Genomic DNA, 23,191 nt, shown 5'->3' with positions numbered 1-23,191 from the left:
CCTCACAAGAAGTTCACTCAAAAAAAGAAAAAAAATTAGAGACACAGTATGAAACCTGGGAAAGTATCCCTTGTGGTCCCTTGGATAAAAGAACATTAATAGCTGCAGTTTTTCTCCTGTATCTTTCACATGGAATAAAAGGTGCCAAGGAAAATCAATGGGATAGCCATATGCAAGAAAAATACCTGAACTCTTACAACATACCATACATTGAAATTAACTCAAAATGAATCACAGATCTAAACAGAAGAGCCAAAATAATAAATCTTCTAGTATAACACATTTAAGAAAATCTTTGTGACACTGGATTAGGCAAAGATTTCTTAGATATGACAACAAAAACATAATCCAAAAAAGAAAAATTATAAACTGGACTTCATCAAAATGGAAAAACCTCCGCTGCTCCCAAGACATCACTGAAAAAGATGTAAAATAAGAAAAAGAATAGGAATAAAGCAGTAGAGATACTCCTCAACTAACAATGGGTTACATCCTGATAAGCTCATTATAAACTGAAAACAGTATGAACTGAATATGTATTTATGCTCTACTATAGATTACAGTTTAACAACATAGCACAGCATAGAGTACTGGTTTACCCTTATGACCACATGGCTAACTGGGAACTGCTACCGCCTAGTACCATAAGATTATCATACTATGTATCAACAGCCCAGGAAAAGATCAAAATTCAAAATTTGAAGTATGGTTTCTACTGAATGCATATCACTTTCTCAAACCATTATAAAGTCAAAAAAATCCTAAGCTGAGCCTATAAGTTGGGGACTTCTGTCTGTATATATTATTAGAACATAAGCTATAATTTAAAATACATATTGTAAATCTAGGCCACTATTAAAAAAAAAGGTTTTTAAAGATATAAATAGCCAGGTGTGGTGGTGGTATGCACCAATACTACCGGTCACTCAAGAAGCTGGGGCAGGAAAAAGGGAGTTTAAGATCCACCTAAGCAATATAACAAGATCCTATCTCAAAAAAAAAAAGAAAAAAGAAAAGGTTTTAAATAGCAAATAATGGAGACAAACTGGACAAAATGGCTCATCAAAAACATTCAATCCAAAATAAAAAAGGATTAAAAGAAACAAGGAATAAGAGAAACAAATAAGAAACATCTGGCAAGATGATGTATTTTAATCCCTCTAGATCAATAATTACATTAAATGTCAACACCCTTTGGATATAAATTAAAAGACAGATTGTCAGACAACCTAAGACTCAATTATAGGCTGTTTATAAAAAATATCCTTTTTAAATTAAAGAATTTAAGTAGGCTAAAAGGAAATTAGCAAAAATATATAAATCTTGCAACTATTAATCTAAAGAAACCTAAAGGAGCTATATCAAACAAATAACTAAATTAAGTGGTATAGATATTAGTATCAGAAAAATGACTCTAGAACAAGAAATACTGTAAGGTACAAAGAAGGACAGTACATATCAATAAAGGGATCAATTTTTCAAGAATAATCTTAATGTGTATGCATCTAACACAAGATTTTCAAAATGCATGAAACAAATTGATAGAAATGACAGGAGAAAAAGAAGGCACACACTAATACTCCCAGTAATGAAGAGCAGGAGAAAGAAAATCAATAAAAATATACAAGACCTACACAACACTATCAACCAACTTAACCAACTTAACATTTATAATATATTCTACCTAACAATAGCAGAATGCACATTTCCTTTCAAATTGCACACGGAATATTCACCAAGAAATCACATTCTACACTATAATGAAAACCTTAACAAACTTAAAAGAAATGAAATTATAAAAACTTTATTTCCAGAACATAACAAAACTAAATTAGAAATCAATAACAGAACAATAAGTGGGAAATTCTTAAATATTTTCAAATTAAATACATTTAAAACTAATCCATGAATCAAAGAAGAAATTACGAGGCAAATTAGAAAATATTTTAATTGAATAAAGATAAAAGTACAATATATCAAGATTACCTACAAGTAGTTATTAGAGAGACAGTTACAATATTAAATGCCTATATTAGAAAAGAAAGTCTTAAATTAATCCACATTAATATACTACAAAACATAGTGCAAGTTAAACCCAAAGCAGGTAGAAGGAAAGAAAGAATGAAACAAACCAAGAAGAAACTGAGAACAAGAAAACTACAGAGAAAAATTAATGAAACTAGAAACTGGGTTTTTGGAGCTAGACTGACAAAATTTACAAACATGAAGAAAGAAAGAAGGGACATCACCACAGATGACAGACACATTAAAAGGATTGCCAAGAACAACTATATGCCTATAAATCTGACAACTTCCCTGAAAGGCAAAAGTCAAAGCTCACCCAAGAAGAAGTGATGACCTGAATAATCCTAAATCTATTAAAGAAATTAACATTTTAAGTTTAAAATCTTCCAACAAAGAAACCTCCAAGGCCAGATAGTTATACAGGTAAATTCTATCTAACATTTAAGAAAAAAATAATACTAAATCTGAATTCTTCCCAAATATAGAAGCAATACTTCCCAATTTCATTCAAGAAGGCAATATTAATCTGGAAAAATGCATTATAACAGAACTAGAAACCAAGATCTCTCATACCCTAGGACATAAAAGTCCTTAACAGTAGGAAATCAAATCTAAGAATAGAAAATAGGATAATACATCATGATTAAATGGGATTTATCCTAGGAAACCAAAGCTGATTCAGCATTTGAAAATCAACTAATTAACTTTTTACTTCAACAGACTAAATTTTTTTTAAAAATCTCAATAAATGAAGAAAAAGCCTTCATTAAAATATACCACCCATTCTTGACATTAAAAAACAAAGCAAAACTCTCAGCAAACCAGGAACAGAAGGAAATATCCTCAGCCTTATAAAGGGCATCTACCAAAACCTAACTTTGCACTTACATGGTGAAAGACTGAATATTTTCCCTCTAAGATCACTAAAAGAAGGATTTCCACTCTCATGAGTCTATTTAACCCAAGTAACAGTACAATAATGAAAAATAAAGATGAAATAATAAAAGTAATACAGATTGGAAAGGATGAAATAAATCTATTTCTATTCACAGAAAACAGGACTGTCCAAGTAAAAAATCCCAGAGAATTTATTCTAGTCGTATCACAAATTCAATAACTAACTGGGCACTGTGGCACCTGCCTATAATCCCAGAGGCTCAAGAGGCTGAGGCTGGAGAATTGCAAGTTCAAAGCCTCAGCAACTTATCGAGGTCCTAAGCAATTCAGTGAGACCTGTCTCTAAATAAAATATGTAAAAGGATAAAAGGGCTAGGGTGTAGATGAGTCGTTAAGCATACCTGGCTTCAATCGCTGGCACAATAAATAAATAAATAACTACCACACATTTTTTTTTTTTAAAAGACACAAATTTTATCCCAATTCTTAGGAATTTAAAAATAGATTAGGAAAATATATGTCTACTTATAATCAAACTTTTTCATATTTTCTTTTATTGAAGGGCTTAATAAAATTTATAAATTATTTTACATTTGTAGACATCAATGGATATAACGTACCACAAAACAGTTGAACAAGAAGCAATGGTCAATACTTTTTTGGTTTTTGTTTTTGCCATACTGGAGATCAAACACAGGTCTTCATGAATGCTAGGCAAGGGCTCTACCACTAAGCTATATACTCTAGATCCATAATACTTCAAAACAAGAAATTATATTAAGTTCAAAAGATTTTATTGTAAATTTGTAGAATGTAGTATTTGATATGCCTTCCTAAAATAGTCACATCATTAAATGACAACAATACATAAGAGTTAAAAAAAATACTTAGTATGTTCATCAAGAAAGCATTAACACAGTCAATATCTCAGATTGACATCCTTTATCATTTACATTTTTATTGGATTTAGCATACCTAATGAAATAATATATTATAGCTACTCATCTAATAAACAATTAGAAAGTAACAAAGTAATAAGCTGACTTCCAAAGGATTTCATAGAAAATAAAATTATTTTCAGCTTAATAATATATACCATCATGTAATCAAATGTGATACTGTATTAATTTCAAGTTTCTCATGTATAAAAGTATCATTCTGAAAAACTACTTATGATTTAAATTTTTATTTACATAGGATACATGCTACTTATTTTGAAATTTACAACATATATACAAGTACTTGGAGAGTAAAAAACATTTTAACTCTTGTCCCACAGTGGCTTTTCAATGATAATTTTTAGCTATTATGACTTGGCTTTATAGACTTAGATTTAAAAGATGAAGGATTTAAAGAATAAATGCAAGAAACTGAATCATCAAAATAGGACATAAAATTTGATTTTGACAGTGATTCCTCAACACTAGGAAAAAATAAGCCCTCTCCGAGAGTGATCCACATATATTAAATATAAATACCTTATCTTAGAATAAGTGGCCAATGTTTACCAATGTTTCTCATATTACAATAAGAATACAGCCAAGTGTAATCATTAAGATTAAAATATCACAACCCCTGGTGATGTGGTATCATTATGTAAAAAAACTCAAAAAGAAAAAAATTAAACTTGGCAAACTAAGTATAATATTTATCCAATTAAATAAATGTGATTGCAATAGTAAAAGAAATGTATTATATGCAAACCATCTAAACAAAGACCAGTTATAAAAATTGCAAAAACACAGGTAACAAGGGACTTTTTAATTTTAATATTACACATTACAAAATTATTCCAGAAAAGCTAGTGATAGCACTATAGTTCACAGAGTTTATGTGGGGTTTGGACGAGAAGAACCTAATATATCCTTTATATCGTATAAATCTATAATCTTAAGAGGAAAAAAAAAGGTAAAGGAAGCCAATTGATATCAGACTGCCTGGGTTTAAATTCCAACTCTACCATTTACAAACTATATCCTTGGGGCAAGGTATTATCCTGTCTGTGTCTCCACTTCCTTATTTGTAAACTGGGGATAACCATGATAGCATTTTTGTAAGGATTAAATCAGTCAAAAATCTCTGGTACATAAAGAAGAAAATATGAATGTACCACTATTTAGACATTTTTAACAAAATTTTTAAATCTTTATGGCATCACTGGTTTTATCAAAAACAAAATATTAGAAAATTTGAGGCAAGCACAACATATAATTTTTAATGTCTATATATAAATCCTCACCAATACTTCTGTGAAAACTATCCTTCCTTTTCCAAAAAAGAAATAAAAGAGCATTATTAAAATATTCTTGTCTCAAAAGAAATAAGGTCCTTCAACCCATTCTTTTATCAAATTAAGTCATAGCTGCTCTGATGAAATGTTCTTCAATTCAATTTAGATGTGAAGAACATTTTTCACATGACCAGTTTCATCATCATGTATCTAGTGAAGTAATCTCAAGAGTATGTAACACCAAATACTTGCTATAGAAAAGACACTGTTTATTCCATATATATAAAGCCCAGCGAACAACTTCAGAAAGATCAAAGGAAAGTAAATATAACAACTGTACAGTTGTTTAAGCTTTATTTTTATATGTTTATAAGGGAACAAAAACTTCAAGATATAGAGTACAATATGTCAAATGAAATAGTTCAGAACTAATGTGCACACACATAACAGTACAAAGAACATGTACAGGATACATTATATAATTTGTTTTGAGGTTTCAAAAAATTGGTTTTGGTTTAAAATTCTGATACCAATATCTATTATATCTAGCAAGTAACACATATTTCAAAAATCAGATCTTTAAAGAAATAATAACTAACATATCTCTATGACAACCTGCCTTTACCACGATCTTCAAAATAATGCTGTTCAATTCTTCTACAGAAAGCCAGGAGGTTGCTATAGTTTTTGACCTTCTCAGACAGTTCATCATTGGTCAACTGTGTGGTTAGAATGGTATATAGATGACCAAATACCAGTGCATCGAGTTCAGTAGGCCTAAAACAAAGGTAAAAATGAGAGTAATATGAGTGACACTACCATATATTATTTCTAAAAACATTTTATTCATCAATTTAAAAGAAAAATGTAGTGGTGGTGCATGCCTATAATCCCAGTGGCTGGAGAGGCTGAGATAGGAGGATCACAAGTTCAAAGCCAGCCTCAGCAATTTGGCAATGCCCTAAGCAACTAAGCTAGACCCTGTCTCAAAAGGGACTGGGGATGTGGCTCAGTTGTTAAGTACCCCTGGGTTCAATCCCTGATAACAAAAAAAAAAAAAGAAGAAGAAATGTAAAGAATCCTATGAATTGATAGAATTTATTTCATTTTAACTTAAAGTTTCTGTTAGACTTTAAACTATGATTTGTGAATTATATGATTTGCTTTTTCAAGTAGTATTACTTAAATGAGTTAAAAATATATAGATATAATAGATCAATTTTATTCATTATGTTAGTCACCATATACATACAGTAGATCATATATTCAGAAAATGCCAGGTATTAATTGCTGGTGAAACTACAAATTGGTGCAACCAATCTGGAAAGCAGTATGGAGATTCCTTGAAACTTGGATGGAACCATCATTTGACCCAGTATCTTACTCTTAGGCTGATACCCAAAGGACTTAAACTCAGCATTTTACAGTGACACAGGCACATCAATGTTTATAGCAGCTCAAGTCACAATAGCTAAACTGAAGAACTAACCTAAATGCCCTTCTACAGATGAATGGATAAGAACGGTGGTATATATACACAATGGAATACTACTCAGCATTAAAAGAGAATAAAATTATGGCATTTTCAGGTAAATGGATGGAGTTGGAGAATATCATGCTAAGTGAAGTAAGACAATCCCCAAAAACAAAAGGCTGAAAATTCTCTATGATATATGTATGGATGCTGATCCATAATGGGAGGGAGGGGATAGTAAAAATGGAAGAACTTTAGATAAGGCAAAGGGGAGGGAGAAGTGAGAAAGGGGTATAGGGGCAGGAAAGATGGTGGAATGAGATGGACATCGTTACCCTAGGTACATGTATGACTGCACATATGATGCGACGCTACATCATGAACAACCAGAAAAATGAAAAGTTGTGCTGCAATTATGTACAATGAATCAAAATGCATTCTGTCATATATACCTAAGTAGAATAAATTTATTAATTAATTAAAAAAGAAAATGCAAGGTATTAGAGATTATTTTTAAAAGAGAGAGATACTCTAAAACATGGACAAAAAATATAAAATTATTACAACATAATTTTTAAATGTTTTAATAGATTTAAAGGCAAAAAGGCTACGGATATAGCTCAGTTAGTAGAGTGCTTATCTTGCATGCACAAGGCCCTGAGTTCAATCCCAGCACTACCCCTCCCCCCAAAAAAAAGGATTTATAAACATTTCCACTATGGTGATGAGGGAAAAAAATAGTGATACCTAATTACCCAACCAAGTATCAGCAACATGATATAACTTTAATTATGCTGCTTTTAAAGCAATTTAGATTTTTGAAGGTAACAATCATAAGGCCTAAACATAAAATATTCTAGTTTTTTTCTCTTTAATCATACATTACAACAAAATAAAATTTACTCCAGAATAAATGCTATATAAATGGAGCATCACCAAGCTATACTATATTAAAATAATTACTAATGCAATATTATTAAAAGGAAAAAAAATGCCATAATAAATATTCCATTTTTAATACACTTTCATTAAAATGGCAAACAACCTACTCTAAGTATACAAGGCTAGATGACCTGGCCCCTGCCACCTCTTTGGCGTCATCTACCATTATCAACACCGTAATCAAAACTGGCTTTTCCATTTTTATTTGATTATGAAACACTCATGCCAATCTTGGGGACTTGAAACAAACTATGCCTACTGCCTGGAATATTCTTCCTCTGACTTCACATTATTAGATCCTTGTTTTTCAGAATAACACTCAAATATCACACTTCAAAGCCTCCCCTGACCACTCAAATTAAAGTAGATACACAGTTACTTGCTGTGATGTGATCATCTTCTAATTCTCCAAGTAGCATTTAATACAATCCAATATTTATTGTGAATTGTACATCTCCTCTATTAGAATATAGGTTCTATGAGAGGAAGGACCTTGTCCACTTCTTTCCTGCTGTATTCCCAATACTCAGAACAATGCCTGGCACAAAGCAGGTTCTCCACATGGACTGATGCACTTCTCATACCACACTACAACTTCATTTGCTTAACTGCTTCCCTTACCACACTCCAAGTTCTTTAAAGAGAGACAACATTGCACATATTTTTATAGCCCAGCTTGTAGCACAATATCTAAGAATCTGAACCAGTATTTGTTAAGCAAAGAGAGCATCCTACCTAAGGAGTGTGAGATAATTTATTTTTTGATAGTAGTCATTCACATCCTTTCAAAGCCTTCCCTCTTTTGATACATTCATGAGGTATTAATTAAAGATGTGCAGTCTATGGTCATGCTGATGAGGCCAATCAATAGCAGAGCTTTTTAAAAATGAGTGTGCTTGGACTCAACAGCATCATAATATTTTCATCACAGATCAAGACTCAATAACAAAACAGATCCCTGCAAAGAACCAAGGATGGACAGTGAATAAATGTACAGCTGAGGCATGTTGTGAGAAGCAATATAAATACCAACTCTTCAACAAACCTAAACGTATTTCTTAAAATTTTTATCTATCTTACTAGTAGGGCATTTTTCCCCCAATAATGCCAAATACTCTTTGCTTCTTATACCAAAGGTTTAAAAAACATGAATGCATTCACTGATGCTACTTCCAGTGGTATAACTGGGCCTTCTTTATCAATAAATGAGTTCAAATATGAATGTTATGCTCAATTTGGAGTGTTATCTCCCATTTTAGTTTCTATGATACACTAAATCAAGAGAAAATAAACTTTCCAACCTTATACTCACCAGTGGATTTGTTTGTTTTATAATCTGAATAGCAATAGCAATTTTCCTCCTAAGAGCGCTAAAATATTTCAAACATATCATCACATTTATCTATACAGGCTTTTTATTAGAAAGATAGTCTAAGATAACAAAAAAAATTTTAAGTTCGAAGAAATTTGTTGCCTTCTTTTCTTACATTGTATCAGTTTTTCCACATTTCTTTTGGTTATCTACTGTCCTTTCATTTGAATATCAAAATAAAAACAGTACTATAAATGTGACCAATTTCCTGACCTTTTCTATTTTCAATTTTTTGTAGCATTCATATTTTTGTTTGCTTATTTGTTCATATTTCCTACTCTTGCTTTCTCTGATATCCTTTTTAGTATCATCTAGTCAAAAATATTTATTTTGAGTATTTATTTTCATAATATACTATTAACTTCTCATCTCCTTACACTACTAGAAATAAGCTACATATCCTTTCTATATCTTTAAAATTATCACTTAAGTTTGTAAATCATGCCCATTGCTTCAATGTCCTCTTTTCCCAATTATTATTCTTGCTGTAAAATCTCCCTTAACAATCTAGTTTTTCTTTCTCTCATTAAGAAAGCCATTTGGTTTATTTCATGAGTCTTCTCTCAATATCTCCAGTAAGTAATCCAGGAAGAAACTTTATTTTAATTTTAGGGGGTAAAGGAAGAATAAATAAAGAAATTAAAAGAACCTGTCTAAACTCAACATATGTTAGAGCTAAGAATAAGAACTCAGGGCCTCTGAATTGGAGTGTAATTTTCATTTATATAATATATATATATTTTTTATTTATATAATATATACATATATATATAAAACTTATAGCACTCCACCAACTAAGGTGGAGTACTCCATGACAAAGGAATGACTCCTGCTACAGATAAAGGGAAAGAGAAAAATTTTGCCACAGCAAATACAAGTTATAGTTTTCTCTTTTTAATAAATAAATTTATTTATTTTAATTAGGCATATATGATAGCAGAATGCATTTTGATTCATTGTACACAACTGTAGCACAACTTTTCATTTCTCTGGTTGTACATGCACCATGTATGTATGTATGTAGCATGTATGTACGTAGCATCACACTATATGTGTAGTCATACATGTACCTAGAGTAATGATGTCCATCTCATTCTACCATCTCTCTTGCCCCCATGCCTCCTCCCCTTTGCCCCATCAAAGTTCCTCCATTTTTCTCATGCCTCTCCCCACTTTGTGGATCAGCATCCACTTATCAGAGAGAACATTCTGCCTTTTGTATTTTGGAATTGACTTACTTTGCTTAGCATGATATTCTCCAATTTTAACATTGGTTAAATGATTGAGTAAAACTAAAATGTAAAATTTAAATTTATTCTATTCTTCAGTCATTATTATTGGTTAGGGAAAAATGTTTATCTGTTCAAATATCATATAAGGTAAAATTTCAAACACCTACATCTTCAAACCCAGTGCCTCAACACATGCCAGGCAAGTACACTACTGTGAGCCACAGCCCCAGTCCCTTGAACACCTACATCTTAACATCTATTAAACAGTTCCTAAATGCAAGGCTTTGGTTTATGTAACTGTTTTAAATTTGAATTTCTTAATATAAGTTTAAATATAATTATACTTTTATGAAGAAAAACAACATTTTGATAGTTCCTCTGAATCACATGCCAAATGATCTCTGGTAACAAACATTTTGACAGTGAATTTAACTGAGAAGAAAAAGAAATTAAATATATTCTCCAGGCCTCCTCTAAAGATAGCATGCATAACAAAACTAACTCATTACTAAAACAGAATAATGCACTTCAACAATAAAACACATCCCTTCTGAGCTTTTGAATACCTAAGATTTCTTTTTATCAGAAAGAAAAGGTACTACATAATATAAACATTTAAATACATATCTTTATTTTATGGACTAAATAATGGAAATAGGAATATAGTTGAAGCTGGGCCTACCACAACTTCATGGTTTGAACTGTGTAACCTTTCTGCATGAGAAATCAAGAAGGCCCAGGTTTTATCTAAATATGTTATATATAAAATAAACATCACTTATATTATAAAATAATTTAAATATTCACAAGCCGTCATTATAGTTATTTTTACAACAAATATAAATATCTTAACCAAAAGATATTTGACATGGCTATAGATGAATCCCTATGAAGATATAAAGTAGCAAAAAAATGCCCTTAAAAAAATTAGCAATTGAAGGGGCTGAGGCTAGCGTTCTAGTGGTAGAGTGCTTGCCTAGTGTGAGGCACTGGGTTCAAACCTCAGTACCACATAAAAAAATAAATAAGGTATTGTGTCCATCTACATCTAAAAATATTTTTTAAAATTATCAATCTAAAAAGCAAGCCAATTAAAGGTCAGACTTTCTAAGCAAATCACTGGGATTAAAATGCTTGGTTAAGCTCATCTTACACTGAATCACTGAAGAGCCACCTTTGATATATTAAAACTATAATTTTTTTAATAAAGGAAAAGTCATTCTTTGCCTACATTAGTGATTTTTTCAAAATTACAAAAAAGTCAATAAACATGAATTACTCAATTTATGTGCATATATACATTTGATCTATATCCTTCAATATTAATATTTTATACTTTAAAATATTTTCATAGATTGTAAAAATAATTAATAGTGGTGTTTGTCTATCCAATAATATTCTTTATTGTTTAGTTTTGCCGACTCTTCTAGTCTGTCACATAGATAATGCTTGTGTGAAGAGCATCTTCATGTATTTTTTGTAGTAACAGAATTTTAAGATTTTACAGTTCTACACACAGCACTTGAACTCCCTCTATTAGAACCTTTATCATATCATACAATGACTGATTTACATGAGTACCCTTAAGAAAACTTCCTAATGACTAGGACCACCTTTAGAAATCTTAGTTCCCCAGAGCCTAGCAACTTACCAGAGTATTTTTATAATGAGTATAAAAAGTGAATTTTAAAAATAAGTCTTTTTACTAATATTTCTTGCAAAAGCAATTCCTTATGATACAAGAAATCTACAACCTAATAATATAAAAAAGAACCAATAGTAATAACAATAATGATAAATGTCTTACTGTTTGTTGAAGAAATATGGTTGTGTTCCTAATCTTTGAGAAAGAGCCTGACAGCACTGGTCCACATCCTCTAAGACCTAACATACACAATGGAGCCCAAAGAAAAACATTTAAATTAACAAAACAGTTTGTATCACAGCTTATAATGAAAATATGCATTTAGTTTACTTTTTATACTTAAATAAGACAACAGACCACATATATATTAGTAATGTTTTCTATATAAGAAATAGGAAAAAAATTTGAGACTGAATTTTCTTTATATACAAGTGCATTAAAGTTACTCAAAAGGATTACTATCAAGAAAGCTTTTTCCCCCTCAAAATTGTGCTCCCTAAAAAAAGTTTTCCTAAATCCATATATTCAAATTATTTTGCAAACATTAAAAAGTATGCCCCATAAAGATGATATCGCCGACCTACCATGAGTAAAACATTTAAGTTGTTTTCCCACTAGTGGAGATGGATTTTATTTACTCCATCCCTATTCATTTGCTTAATCCCCTTTGTGAGATGGTTAGCTAGGACTGGGGGTACACTTGACAAAAAGAAACATTAATTAGCTTAAAATGATGCTCAAAATCAGCATCTTGACAAGATATTATATTTTTAAATTTTGCTACTTTAGTAAATTTAAGCCCCCCCAAAACCAGATATATTGAGTACTGTATTTAAGAAGTTTTTTTTTTTAAAAAAAAGTCCTATTGCTGCAGATCTATATTTATTGACAGAAAGATGCCCACAATGTATTGTTCAACAACAATAACAAAAAATCATATTACAGAGTGGCAGGCAAAATATGATCCCATTGAAGGACAATATGACTAAAAGACATCAAGAAGAATGTTCTCCAAATAATTGTGTGTGACTATTTGTGGTGGTAGGATTTCAGACAATTTTTACTTCTCTTTTGCACTGTTCTGCATTACATAAATTTTCTGACAATAAACAAGTGTGATTTATAGAAAATAAACTACTTTGTGAGACAACTGTAGCAAATGTTTGCTGATATTATATTATTTTGCAATTCTCTTAAAGGATTACCATTTTTAAAGCATAAGAGTTAACCATTTTTTTCACCTTTAACTTGAACTGACCTGATCCAGAGTCTTGTTACCCCATCCAATTGCTTTCATCTTACGTTTGACTTCCCATTGTTTCTGATAGGCCAAAATATGATTCAGAGGCCAAGGGTAAGGAGATCCATACCTAGCATGAGTGATCTAAAGCAAAAAGATTTTGTAAGAAAGCATGATCCTTCCTAAAAACAATGCCTGTTTTTATAAACAGAATTCTTAAGAAATATATTTGAGAATATAAATAAAGCAATCTGAAAAAACCCCACATAGCTTGCAACTCAAAAAATTAAAATTTTAAACCATTCCCTTTAAAAATATATAAACTTTTATGTACTTTACAACCAGTTATATCAAACAATGACACACAGCTTCCCTAAAATGTATGTGCAAGCAAAATTAAAGTAAGTGAAAAACTATATCACTAATGGTATAAACCACAATGTTTCATTTATGAGCAGGGACTTACGATTCTGAGCAAAAGTGTTTTCTCATTAAATTTTAATTAAGATAAATGCTGCAGAACCACTCACCTCCCCTACTGTAGCTTCATCACACCACTGAAGATACAACTAGGAACAAAAGAACAGTCACTAAAACTTCAGAATATCAAAGAGAAAAAAGATAAAGAAAGTTATTTCTTACTATAGTAAATTTTTATAAGCCAACTTTGTAAGTCACTTATTATGAGAGTTTTTATTCCTTAGCTAATGCTGCTGTACAGAATTATTAAATTTAATGGTGGTACTTTATAAAAATATTTCTTATTCACATAATACATATCTAAATATGATTAAAGTATTTTATAGGTAATTACTTAAATAAATTTTAAAAGGCCAAAATAAAACAATGAGTAAGCAAGAATCACCACTTCTTACATTTAGGAAAAACGAAAACTGAAAATATAAAGTAACTTATTCAAAAATAATGATCAAATAATTTAAGTACCCATCTTACCCCCAGAATCACTTGATTGTTTTCCCATTTCCTAACAACTTTAAAAGTAATACATAAAAGGTTTATATTTTATGAGAGAATAAAGATTATAAAATATTTTATTTCAAGTCCTATTATCTTATACCTCTGCAGTCAACAGCATATTGTTGACTAATTCCATGTAAGCTTTCATTTCTGCTTTTTGGACTTCATCCAACCCATCACTAAGAGAATGGCCCTAAAGGGAGTTTAAAAAAATTTGAAAGAGCATCATATTAAATATACAAAAACTTACAGTTATCATACTAACAAGTAATATAACATGCAAGTGTCCAACAGATTAATTTTAAGGGGCCTCCTAAATAATTTTATATAAAAACATATCTTAAACACTCTAAGTTGTATTTGTCATTATACAAATGTATCTTTCAATGAACAAAATTATATTATCAATTGTCACAAAAAAGGAAAACAGAATAGTTAGTAAATATTTTTTTAGGAGATTAACCATAATTTTTTTAAAATGCTAGATGATTGACATGTTGTTTATAAAGTGAGCAAGGACGAAAAAAATGTTAGAAAAGATATGGGGAAAAAGACACTAATTTCAAAATTCTAATAAAGTACAGTAATAAATATATACTAAAATGATATAACCCTTAGTTCTATCTGGCAATTTTTAAAAAGCATACCCCAATTCCATCCAATACCGCTCGTAGGATTTATTCTAATAAGACAATTGTAAAAAAAAAATTGTATGTACAAGAACACCTATTCTGGCATTCGTAATAGCAAAAAACCTTGACTATAACCTAAATGCTAATCAATAAATACTTGGGTAAATAAAATTATAATACATTCAATTCAATAGAATACCATACATTCAATTCAATAATACATTCAATTCAATAGAATACCATACAACAATTTAAAAGGATGATATATCTATATATAAATTTAAAAGGATGATATATCTATATATCCACAGTCATTAACATGGAAGAATTTAAGAGAGATGTTGGTGATTTGAAAAGCTAGGTTGCAAACTATCATGATGCCCAAAATATTAATGGGTATCGTTTTTAGATAACTATTAAAATCTAAACTAAATAAATGAAAAGTACAATCATTAAAATGAATAAACTAATACTTTCAACTTATAAATACATCCTGCATCTACCTTCTCAAAGGTCAACGAGATATTTTATAATAACCTAAGTTTTCATTTATGACTAAAATTTTCACTAGCATATTAGAAAATTATATACCATTTTATTAAGATCAAATTACCTCTTTTGTCACTGATTTATACTATGAAAAAAATATCAATTTATACTTTAGAAATATTTTCTTGTAGTTTACTCATTTTATAAAACTAGGTTAAAATTAATGTAAATGTTAAGACATGCTGAAGAATGATGGATGATTTATTTAAAGTGTGATCAAATATATTTAGTGTCTTATTTATTACCTTGGCTTTAACAAACTGGACTATTGGACCAAGTTCTGAGACTACTTGATTTCCCACATGAATAAAAGGTACTTTACCTGTCAAGGGAAAAAAATGTGTAAAATACTTTCAATAAATTAAAGTTTGTGCTAATAAAAGAAACAATAAAAAATTCAGGCATGTTTTATGAACACGAAGATTTTATAGTTATACAAATATAACTTTTAAATATTATAGTCAGATACGTTTAAACTCTACAACTGTTTATACACTCATTACTAATCAATCTTAAAAACAAAAGAAAAAAGAACAAGTAGATTCATTTCTAGAGTTCTCACCTGGATATAATAACAGATCACAAAATTCTCTTTTCAGTAATCCTAACAAATCACTATATAGCAGTAAACACTAACCATCCAAATTAAGCCAGGACATAATTCATGAACACTTACAAAGTTCAAAGATATTTAACTTGGCTTTCTCTTTGGAGTACTGTACAAATGAATCAATCTGTATTGTGAACTACATATAAGAAGTCTTTTTACATTTTCGAAATTTAAATCTCTGGTATAAATTAAGGTCAATTTTGAGTACATAATGATGCATTACTAAATGTCTCTGACTTAAAATATCACGAATTAAAAGAATTAACAATCTTTGAAAGTATGCTAGTTTGTGAGCATACAAAGTATGTTCCTAATACACAAGGGCAAAAGGAATGGTATGCTTCTAAAAACTGACTACTTTTTTTTAAAAAAGGCCACATTTAAAATGTAACAGTTCATTTTAATAAATACTAATATTTGATGATATTGTCAGAGATGAGGAGAACAAATAGTAAGGACTACTCCAAACACTAAAGGATGAAACCTGCTGTCAGATCTAGTTCAAATAGAGTTCACACTAACAGCAGGCTTCTTCCTGATCCCTTTCAATGGATTCACTTCTTGGCTCAGTCAGCCTGGGGGTAATGGATGAGGTGCACAGCACCAACAAAAGCTTCATCTGTATCCACAGGATAACATACATTACAAAGGAAAGGCAGGCCTTTTGGAATACAACTCAATAGATGTATTTAGAAGACATTTCCCTGTTAACAATTGTGCATTCCTTTCTTCCAGAGAACATTTCCCTGTTACCAAGTGTACATTCCTTCCTTCTACTGCTTTATAAATCTTGTAAAAAAGTATTTCTTAGCAGGGCAAGTATTAGCCCTTAGTTTTTAACTTGACTAAAATCTTTGTAACTACTGTACTATTACAAAGAGTATAGGTCATCTGAGATTAAAAAACAAAACAAAACAACAACTAAAAACTAGTGCCTAGACTAAAGGGTATTTGGGGTATGTCATTTTTAGAGGAAAGTATATTTCTCCTTAATAAGTAGTTTCAAATTCTTGGAAAAAGTATATTTCTTTTCTTAAAAATATACTGAGCACTATAGATTCTGAAGGAGGGAAGAAGTCTGGATGCTCAAGTGAGTACTCATGTATCTAATCATAAAGAGATATATAAAAATCAAGGTGTAAGGAACAACTGCCATAGACAATGCCGGGACTCACTGAAGTTGCTGGCCATGAGGAAGAGCAGCCATTGAACTGTTTAGTCATGTCTGCTTGCTATTGATAAAGACCTGTAACGGGCACTAGCCATAAGCATGCTTAGCAATGACTGGTTACAATTAATAGGGAGCAAATGTCCATGGACATGTGTGAAGAACATTCCCAGTTGCAATTACATCATTTTTTAACTTGACTAAAATTTTGGTAAGATTTTAGTCATAACCAATGGACACTGACTTTTACTGGATGTAACCAATCACCAAGGTACACCACCAACTTCAAACTGTATTTAAAATGCTTGTCCTGCCACACTGAAGAGTTCTGCTCCAAGAACATTGGTGAGACTGGCTGCCTTGCTGTGCATCCCTGAACTGACCCATTCCCTGACATCCAGCTATCAGCTGGAGAGAACCACCAGACAAGGACAATGTCTGCTCTTTAGCTAGGAGAAGTCACGTGGCATCAGAGGTATTTTGGGGCTTATGATTGCCCTGGGATTGTGCAATTTGCTTATAGTGTTTAATTAGTGTGCATGGAATGCCAGTTGAGGTGCTCCAGCACACCCAACATTTGTTGTATTAATTGTTTATATATGATGATTGGTGTGATCGAATATACGCTTGCATTGAAAGACAATTTGCCTCCAAGTAATTATTAATAGCGCCACTCGCCACACAAGGCAACAGATTACAAGTGAACAATGTTTTCTGTCACTACCTTAACTTAAAATAGAGCCAATGTTAAATGGTTATTATTGCAGGTTATCAGGCAAAAGCACAGTGACAGTTATTCTCTGGCAGCAAAGGTCATAAAAGAAAACTGAGGGCTGTTTTTTATTTTAGGCAGAATAGTCACTTTTAGAACTTTATTTCTCTTTAATATTTATTTTTTAGTTGTGTTGGACAAAATACCTTTATTTTTATTTATTTATTTTTATATGGTACTGAGGATCTAACGCAGGGTCTCCCACATGCGAGGCAAGCGCTCTACCGCTGAGCCACATCCCCAGCCCTAAAACTTTATTTCTATGAAAAAGCAAGAACACATTGCCAAACAAGTTTGTAGATTCAGAGAATGTCAGAAACAGAAAGAACCTTGGATGTCATCTAATTTGACCATCTCATATCACAGAGGAAGTTTACTGAAGAGAAGTTAAATTTCCCAAGGAATTGTTTCGTATTTGACAAAGTCATAAAGATTTAAGTCTTTAAGACAAAGAGTCTTCTATTTTTTGCTCTCTGCTTTAAAAATCTATTACAACTCAATAAGAAAACAAATAATCATATTTTTTAAATGGGAAAAAATCTGAACAGTAATTTACCAAAGAAGATATATAAATGTCAAACATATGAAAAGATACTCAATATCATCAGTCACTAGGGAAAGACAAATTAAAACCACAATGGGAAATTACTACACACCTATCAGAATAGCTAAGATTTTTTTCCTTATTTTTTAATTAGTGCATTATAGTTGTACATGACGGTGGGATTTGTTTTATCTATTTGTACATGCATATAATATAACAGTATAATTTGGCCAGTATTATTCTTCAGTATTTCCCCTCTCTCTTTCCTTTTCCTTCCCCCTGGTCCATTTTCTCTACTGTTCTCCCTTTGATTTTCATGTGATCACCCCTACCTTTCTTTTCCTTTTTTCTCTCTAGTTTCCACATATGAGAAAAAAAATACAACCCTTGACATTCTGAGTTTGGCTTACTTATTTAAGTTCTTTCTGTTTTCCTTCAAATGACATAATTTCATTTTTCCATTATAGCTGAATAAAACTCCATTTTCTTGATCCATTCATCCATTGATGGACACCTAGTATGGTTCCATAGTTCAGCTATTATAAATTTTAATATTGTATATGGTGCAATGTATTGATTGAAGTTCTTTTTTTCTCCTCTTTGCCTATGGATAACCAATTGGCCCAACACCATTTGTTGAAGACTATCCTTTCTCCAAGGACTTCCTAGGCAACTATCAAAGGTCAAACAAGTAAATAAACTTTTTAAACACTGCCCCTATCACCTCAACTCATGTGATGAAGGGGAATACTAATAAGAGATATGACTAAATGTAAATATCTTAGTCAAAAGTGTCATTTTCAAATACTTACAAGAGACTCCACCTATGAATGAGAAATGTATTATATCTTTCCCTGTTGTCTTTCATGGAGTATGAAAAGAAGACAAATTAACTAACTAAATGATACTAAACATAGTAACTTAAACATAGTAACTTATACATAGGAGACGAACCATGACTTATTATTTACCAAAGTTTTTAATTTTGGTATTAGATTACTGATCTTTTCTTGTGTGTGTTCATATATACAGATATATGTATACACTCTCAGTATGACTACAGAGGAAAAAAAGATGGAAAGAACACATATATTTCAACAGAATTCAGTAAAGTTTATAAAAAAAACTTTGCCCTTATCCCCTCAATTCATTTTTTATCTATAAAATCAACTTAAAAATGAGTCAATGAATGACTTCCATGAATCTAAAATATATTTACATTCAGAAGTCTAAAAAATTATTTTGGAAATATTTTATAAATGTATACTCATAAGTCTAATAAATGCATATGTATACATTCAGAATCTTCAGTGTGTATGGGATTGGTATCTTTATATCTATTGAGAATTACTACTACCCATAAAAACTTAAGGTGAAAAAAAAAAGCTTAACAAGTTATTCCTAAGTTATCATATCACAATGAAAAGAACTAATATTTTCTCCCTGAAAAAGCAATATAGTTATATTCAACAATTTATCCATGAAGGAGTGATCCCATGTGCTATTACTGCTTCAGTAAAACCACAATTAAAATAACTCATGTAAATTACATTTAACATTTATTTAATAGCTTTGTGATATATTTTTGTATTGAAAATAATTTAAATCATATTTAAACACTACTTTAGTCAACTAGAATATGAAATACAGAAACAAAATACTGATCATAAAACATAGCAAAATGTGACATTTTAATAAATAATATCTTAAAATCTGTTAAAATAAAACATAGCCTTCCTTCCCTTCCCTTCCTCCCTCAATCCCTCCTGCCCCCTTCTCCCTTTCTTCTCCTCCCTCCCTCCCTCCTTCTTCCTCCCTCCCTCCTTCCTTCCCTCCCTCTTCCTGGCTACCACGTGAACGGTTCTGCTCTACAACATTCTTCCCAACACCATGTAAGTTTACAAAATAAATCTTAGGGTATCTCCTGCAAAAAAATAATAAATAAATAATAAAGAGTTAGAAACTAAAAAATGTCGACAATGATTTTAACTAAGATCTAGTGACAAGTTAATTATTCCATGATATTCCTTCTTCTCCCTAATATTATGCGACAAGATAATTTAGACAAGTGTGTTCAATAATAAAGGGATTCATTAATATTAGAATTTGTTTAATATTAGAATTTGTCCTGTGTAAAGTAAAACTAGGAAAATCTGAGATTATGTATTTCCTTAATATTTACTTATTTAAAATAATTTTCATAACATATCAGTAACCATCTCTGATCAGAGTTGAAATCTGTAGACAGACTGGTTCCAAGATTGTTAAGATTGCAATTATTACTTTACAAAACAATGTGAAAATTCTTCAAAAGTAAACAACAAGAACAACAACAACAAAAATCAAGCATTTTTAACATCGACACAAACTATAATTTTATCAATCCAGAAGGTAAACAGAGAAGGAAAAAAATCATACTTACCAGATGGAGACATATATTCTGCATTTGCCCTATAAACCACTTTGACAGGCAGATTACACATCTGCAAAAAGGCCTATAAATAAGAAGAAATACAGTAAGTCTAGTGAAAGTATATTTATATTTGAACAAAACTTTTTATTTATTTCATAAACTTAATAGTCCATACAGCAATACTCTACTGGAAAAGAATAAACCGTTTTAAAGTTAAGGATTTGTGGGCTGGGGATATGGCTCAAGCAGTAGTGCGCTCGCCTGGCGTGCAGCCTGGGTTCGATCCTCAGCACCACATATAAACAAAGATGTTGTGTCCGCCAAAACCTAAAAAATAAATATTAAAAAAAAATTCTCTCTCTCTCTCTCTCTCAAAAAAAAAAAAAAAAAGTTAAGGATTTGTTTTCCAAACAAAAATATCATTTCACTAATAAAAAGTCAATATGACTTAGACATTAATAAACACATGAAACTGCTAGATGTGGTGGTGCACACCTGTTATCCTAGGAGGCTTCAACCAGCCTCAGCAACTAAGTGGAACCCTGTCTCAAAATAACAAAGGTAAAAAGGACTGAGAATGTGGCTCAGTGGTAAAGCACCCATGGGTTCAATCACTGGTATAATAAATAGATAAAGTCTAACTAACTTAAAATATATATACTTAAGGAAGCACATAAATATCCCTACTTGTTTACTATATTAGTTTAGGTAAGTAAGCAATCTTAAACTTTGCTTTAATTTTCTTTAATAGATTATTGAAGTCCAAATTTTATAAAGTACTGATTGCTTAATTCCACTACTCTCTGCAGGATCATCATCTCTCTCATCTGCTACTTCAACATTCTCTCCAGTAATAGTCAAAATCCTAACTAGGTAGTTCTGTGGTCACTAATTCACTTTTTAAAGGTTTAAACTGTTTATCTTCACTTGGTTTATAGGAACAAAACTTTTACAAGCAATTTAAATGTCTTTATAAAAGTATAGGTAAATCATTACAGTAATTCTAAACCACAGAGTATTGTACAGTCAATTTAAAAACTCATGCTTTTGAGAATATTTTATGATAAAGAATAAATGTACACATTATAATGTAATATAAAAAATACAAAATCACATTACTACAGAATACTGATTCATTTTTACCTGTTAAGACACCAGTGCACTCTACCAAATCCACTATTTTTTATAATAATCAAAGTTTACTCCCCTTGTTTTCTCTCCTGTGACTTTTTGGCTTCTTTATCTCCACACATAAAACTTATCTATGTTCTCTATGAAACAGTTTAATTATTCAACTGGAACATCATACATTATGATGGTTCTATTACCACATACAAGTTAGAAAACAAACCTTTCATCTTCTTTGAAACTGAGGAAACTATTATAAATAGCAGTCAAATGTAATTTAAGATAAATTAGGGCTGGGGATGTGGCTCAAGTGGTAATGTGCTCGCCTAGCATGCGCAGGGCGCTGGGTTTGATCCTCAGCATCACATAAAAATAAAATAAAGATATTGTGTCCACCAAAAACTGAAAATAAATATTATCACATATTAAGATTATGAACAAAATACCTTACTATCACCCAATAGAGATTTCTCATAAGAGTTAATACAATTAGTTAGTTCTGGATCAAAAATCAGTCTTTTGGGGGGAGTTGGGGGTATTGGGGATTGAACTCAGGGGCACTAGACCATTGAGCCACATCCCCAATCCTATTTATTTAGAGACAGTGCCTCATTTTTGCTGAGACTGGCTTTGAACTCACAATCCTCCTACCTCAGCCTCCCAAGCCACTGGGATTACAGGTGCGTGTTACCCTGCTGGCAAAAATCAGTCTTAAGACTCAAAAAGTAGTTAAGAGTACTGAACAGTGATTACTGCCTTGTACAAAGAGCTCCATTTACCCCAAATTATGTCAATTCCCTTCTTCAAATACATCTTCCCAAAATTCTAGTCCTCTAAAGAATGTTTCCCTATAAAAATAAATCCTATGAGTCTCAATCTATTACCCTCACTACTTAGTTTGATTTGCTACATTTACCTATAACTTATATATGCATGTCTGATCTCCCTAAGTGTGTGACATTTCTTAGAAAGCCAAGTAGTAGGTTTTAATTTTTTGTATTTGTTACCCTCCCCACAGTCTCCACTTCCTTAAGAGAGTGCAATACTTGTAAATAAGCATTCAACACTGTTTACTGATGGGCCAAACATGCTCCCAAAAGTTTACTGTAGCCATCTGTCCATCAACCCCTCTACCCTTCACAGATGTTCTCCCCTTTCCCTATAGTGGATGAACCTGTGAATTATATCTGTACACAGATGGTGCCTGAAATTAAAAACCTGTATTCCCAGTCTACTTTATAATGAAATGTGGTCAATGTCTCAATTTTGATCATTGGGACTAAAAGTTCTGCATAACCATTAGGAAGTTTCTTTAAAAGAAGGGGATATGTTTTCATTTT

General features: G+C 31.2%; 1 protein-coding gene across 1 annotated transcript in view; it reads right to left on the bottom strand.

The window, feature by feature from the left end:
- Window positions 1-5,474: 5,474 nt before the first annotated feature.
- Mtx2 (metaxin 2) overlaps window positions 5,475-23,191 on the bottom strand; it is a 54,024-nt gene continuing 36,307 nt past the window's right edge. The window contains exons 4-10 of the mRNA XM_026405629.2: window positions 20,733-20,805; window positions 15,462-15,538; window positions 14,136-14,228; window positions 13,588-13,626; window positions 13,076-13,201; window positions 11,980-12,056; window positions 5,475-5,929 (exon numbers count right to left, since the gene is read on the bottom strand). Coding sequence (XP_026261414.1) covers window positions 5,758-5,929; window positions 11,980-12,056; window positions 13,076-13,201; window positions 13,588-13,626; window positions 14,136-14,228; window positions 15,462-15,538; window positions 20,733-20,805 — 657 coding nt within the window. The 3' untranslated portion in view covers window positions 5,475-5,757. The remainder of the gene's footprint in view (window positions 5,930-11,979; window positions 12,057-13,075; window positions 13,202-13,587; window positions 13,627-14,135; window positions 14,229-15,461; window positions 15,539-20,732; window positions 20,806-23,191) is intronic.

Source organism: Urocitellus parryii, chromosome 1 (assembly GCF_045843805.1).
Source record: "Urocitellus parryii isolate mUroPar1 chromosome 1, mUroPar1.hap1, whole genome shotgun sequence".
Taxonomy (NCBI): domain Eukaryota; kingdom Metazoa; phylum Chordata; class Mammalia; order Rodentia; family Sciuridae; genus Urocitellus; species Urocitellus parryii.
This window is presented reverse-complemented; position numbering and strand designations above follow the sequence as displayed.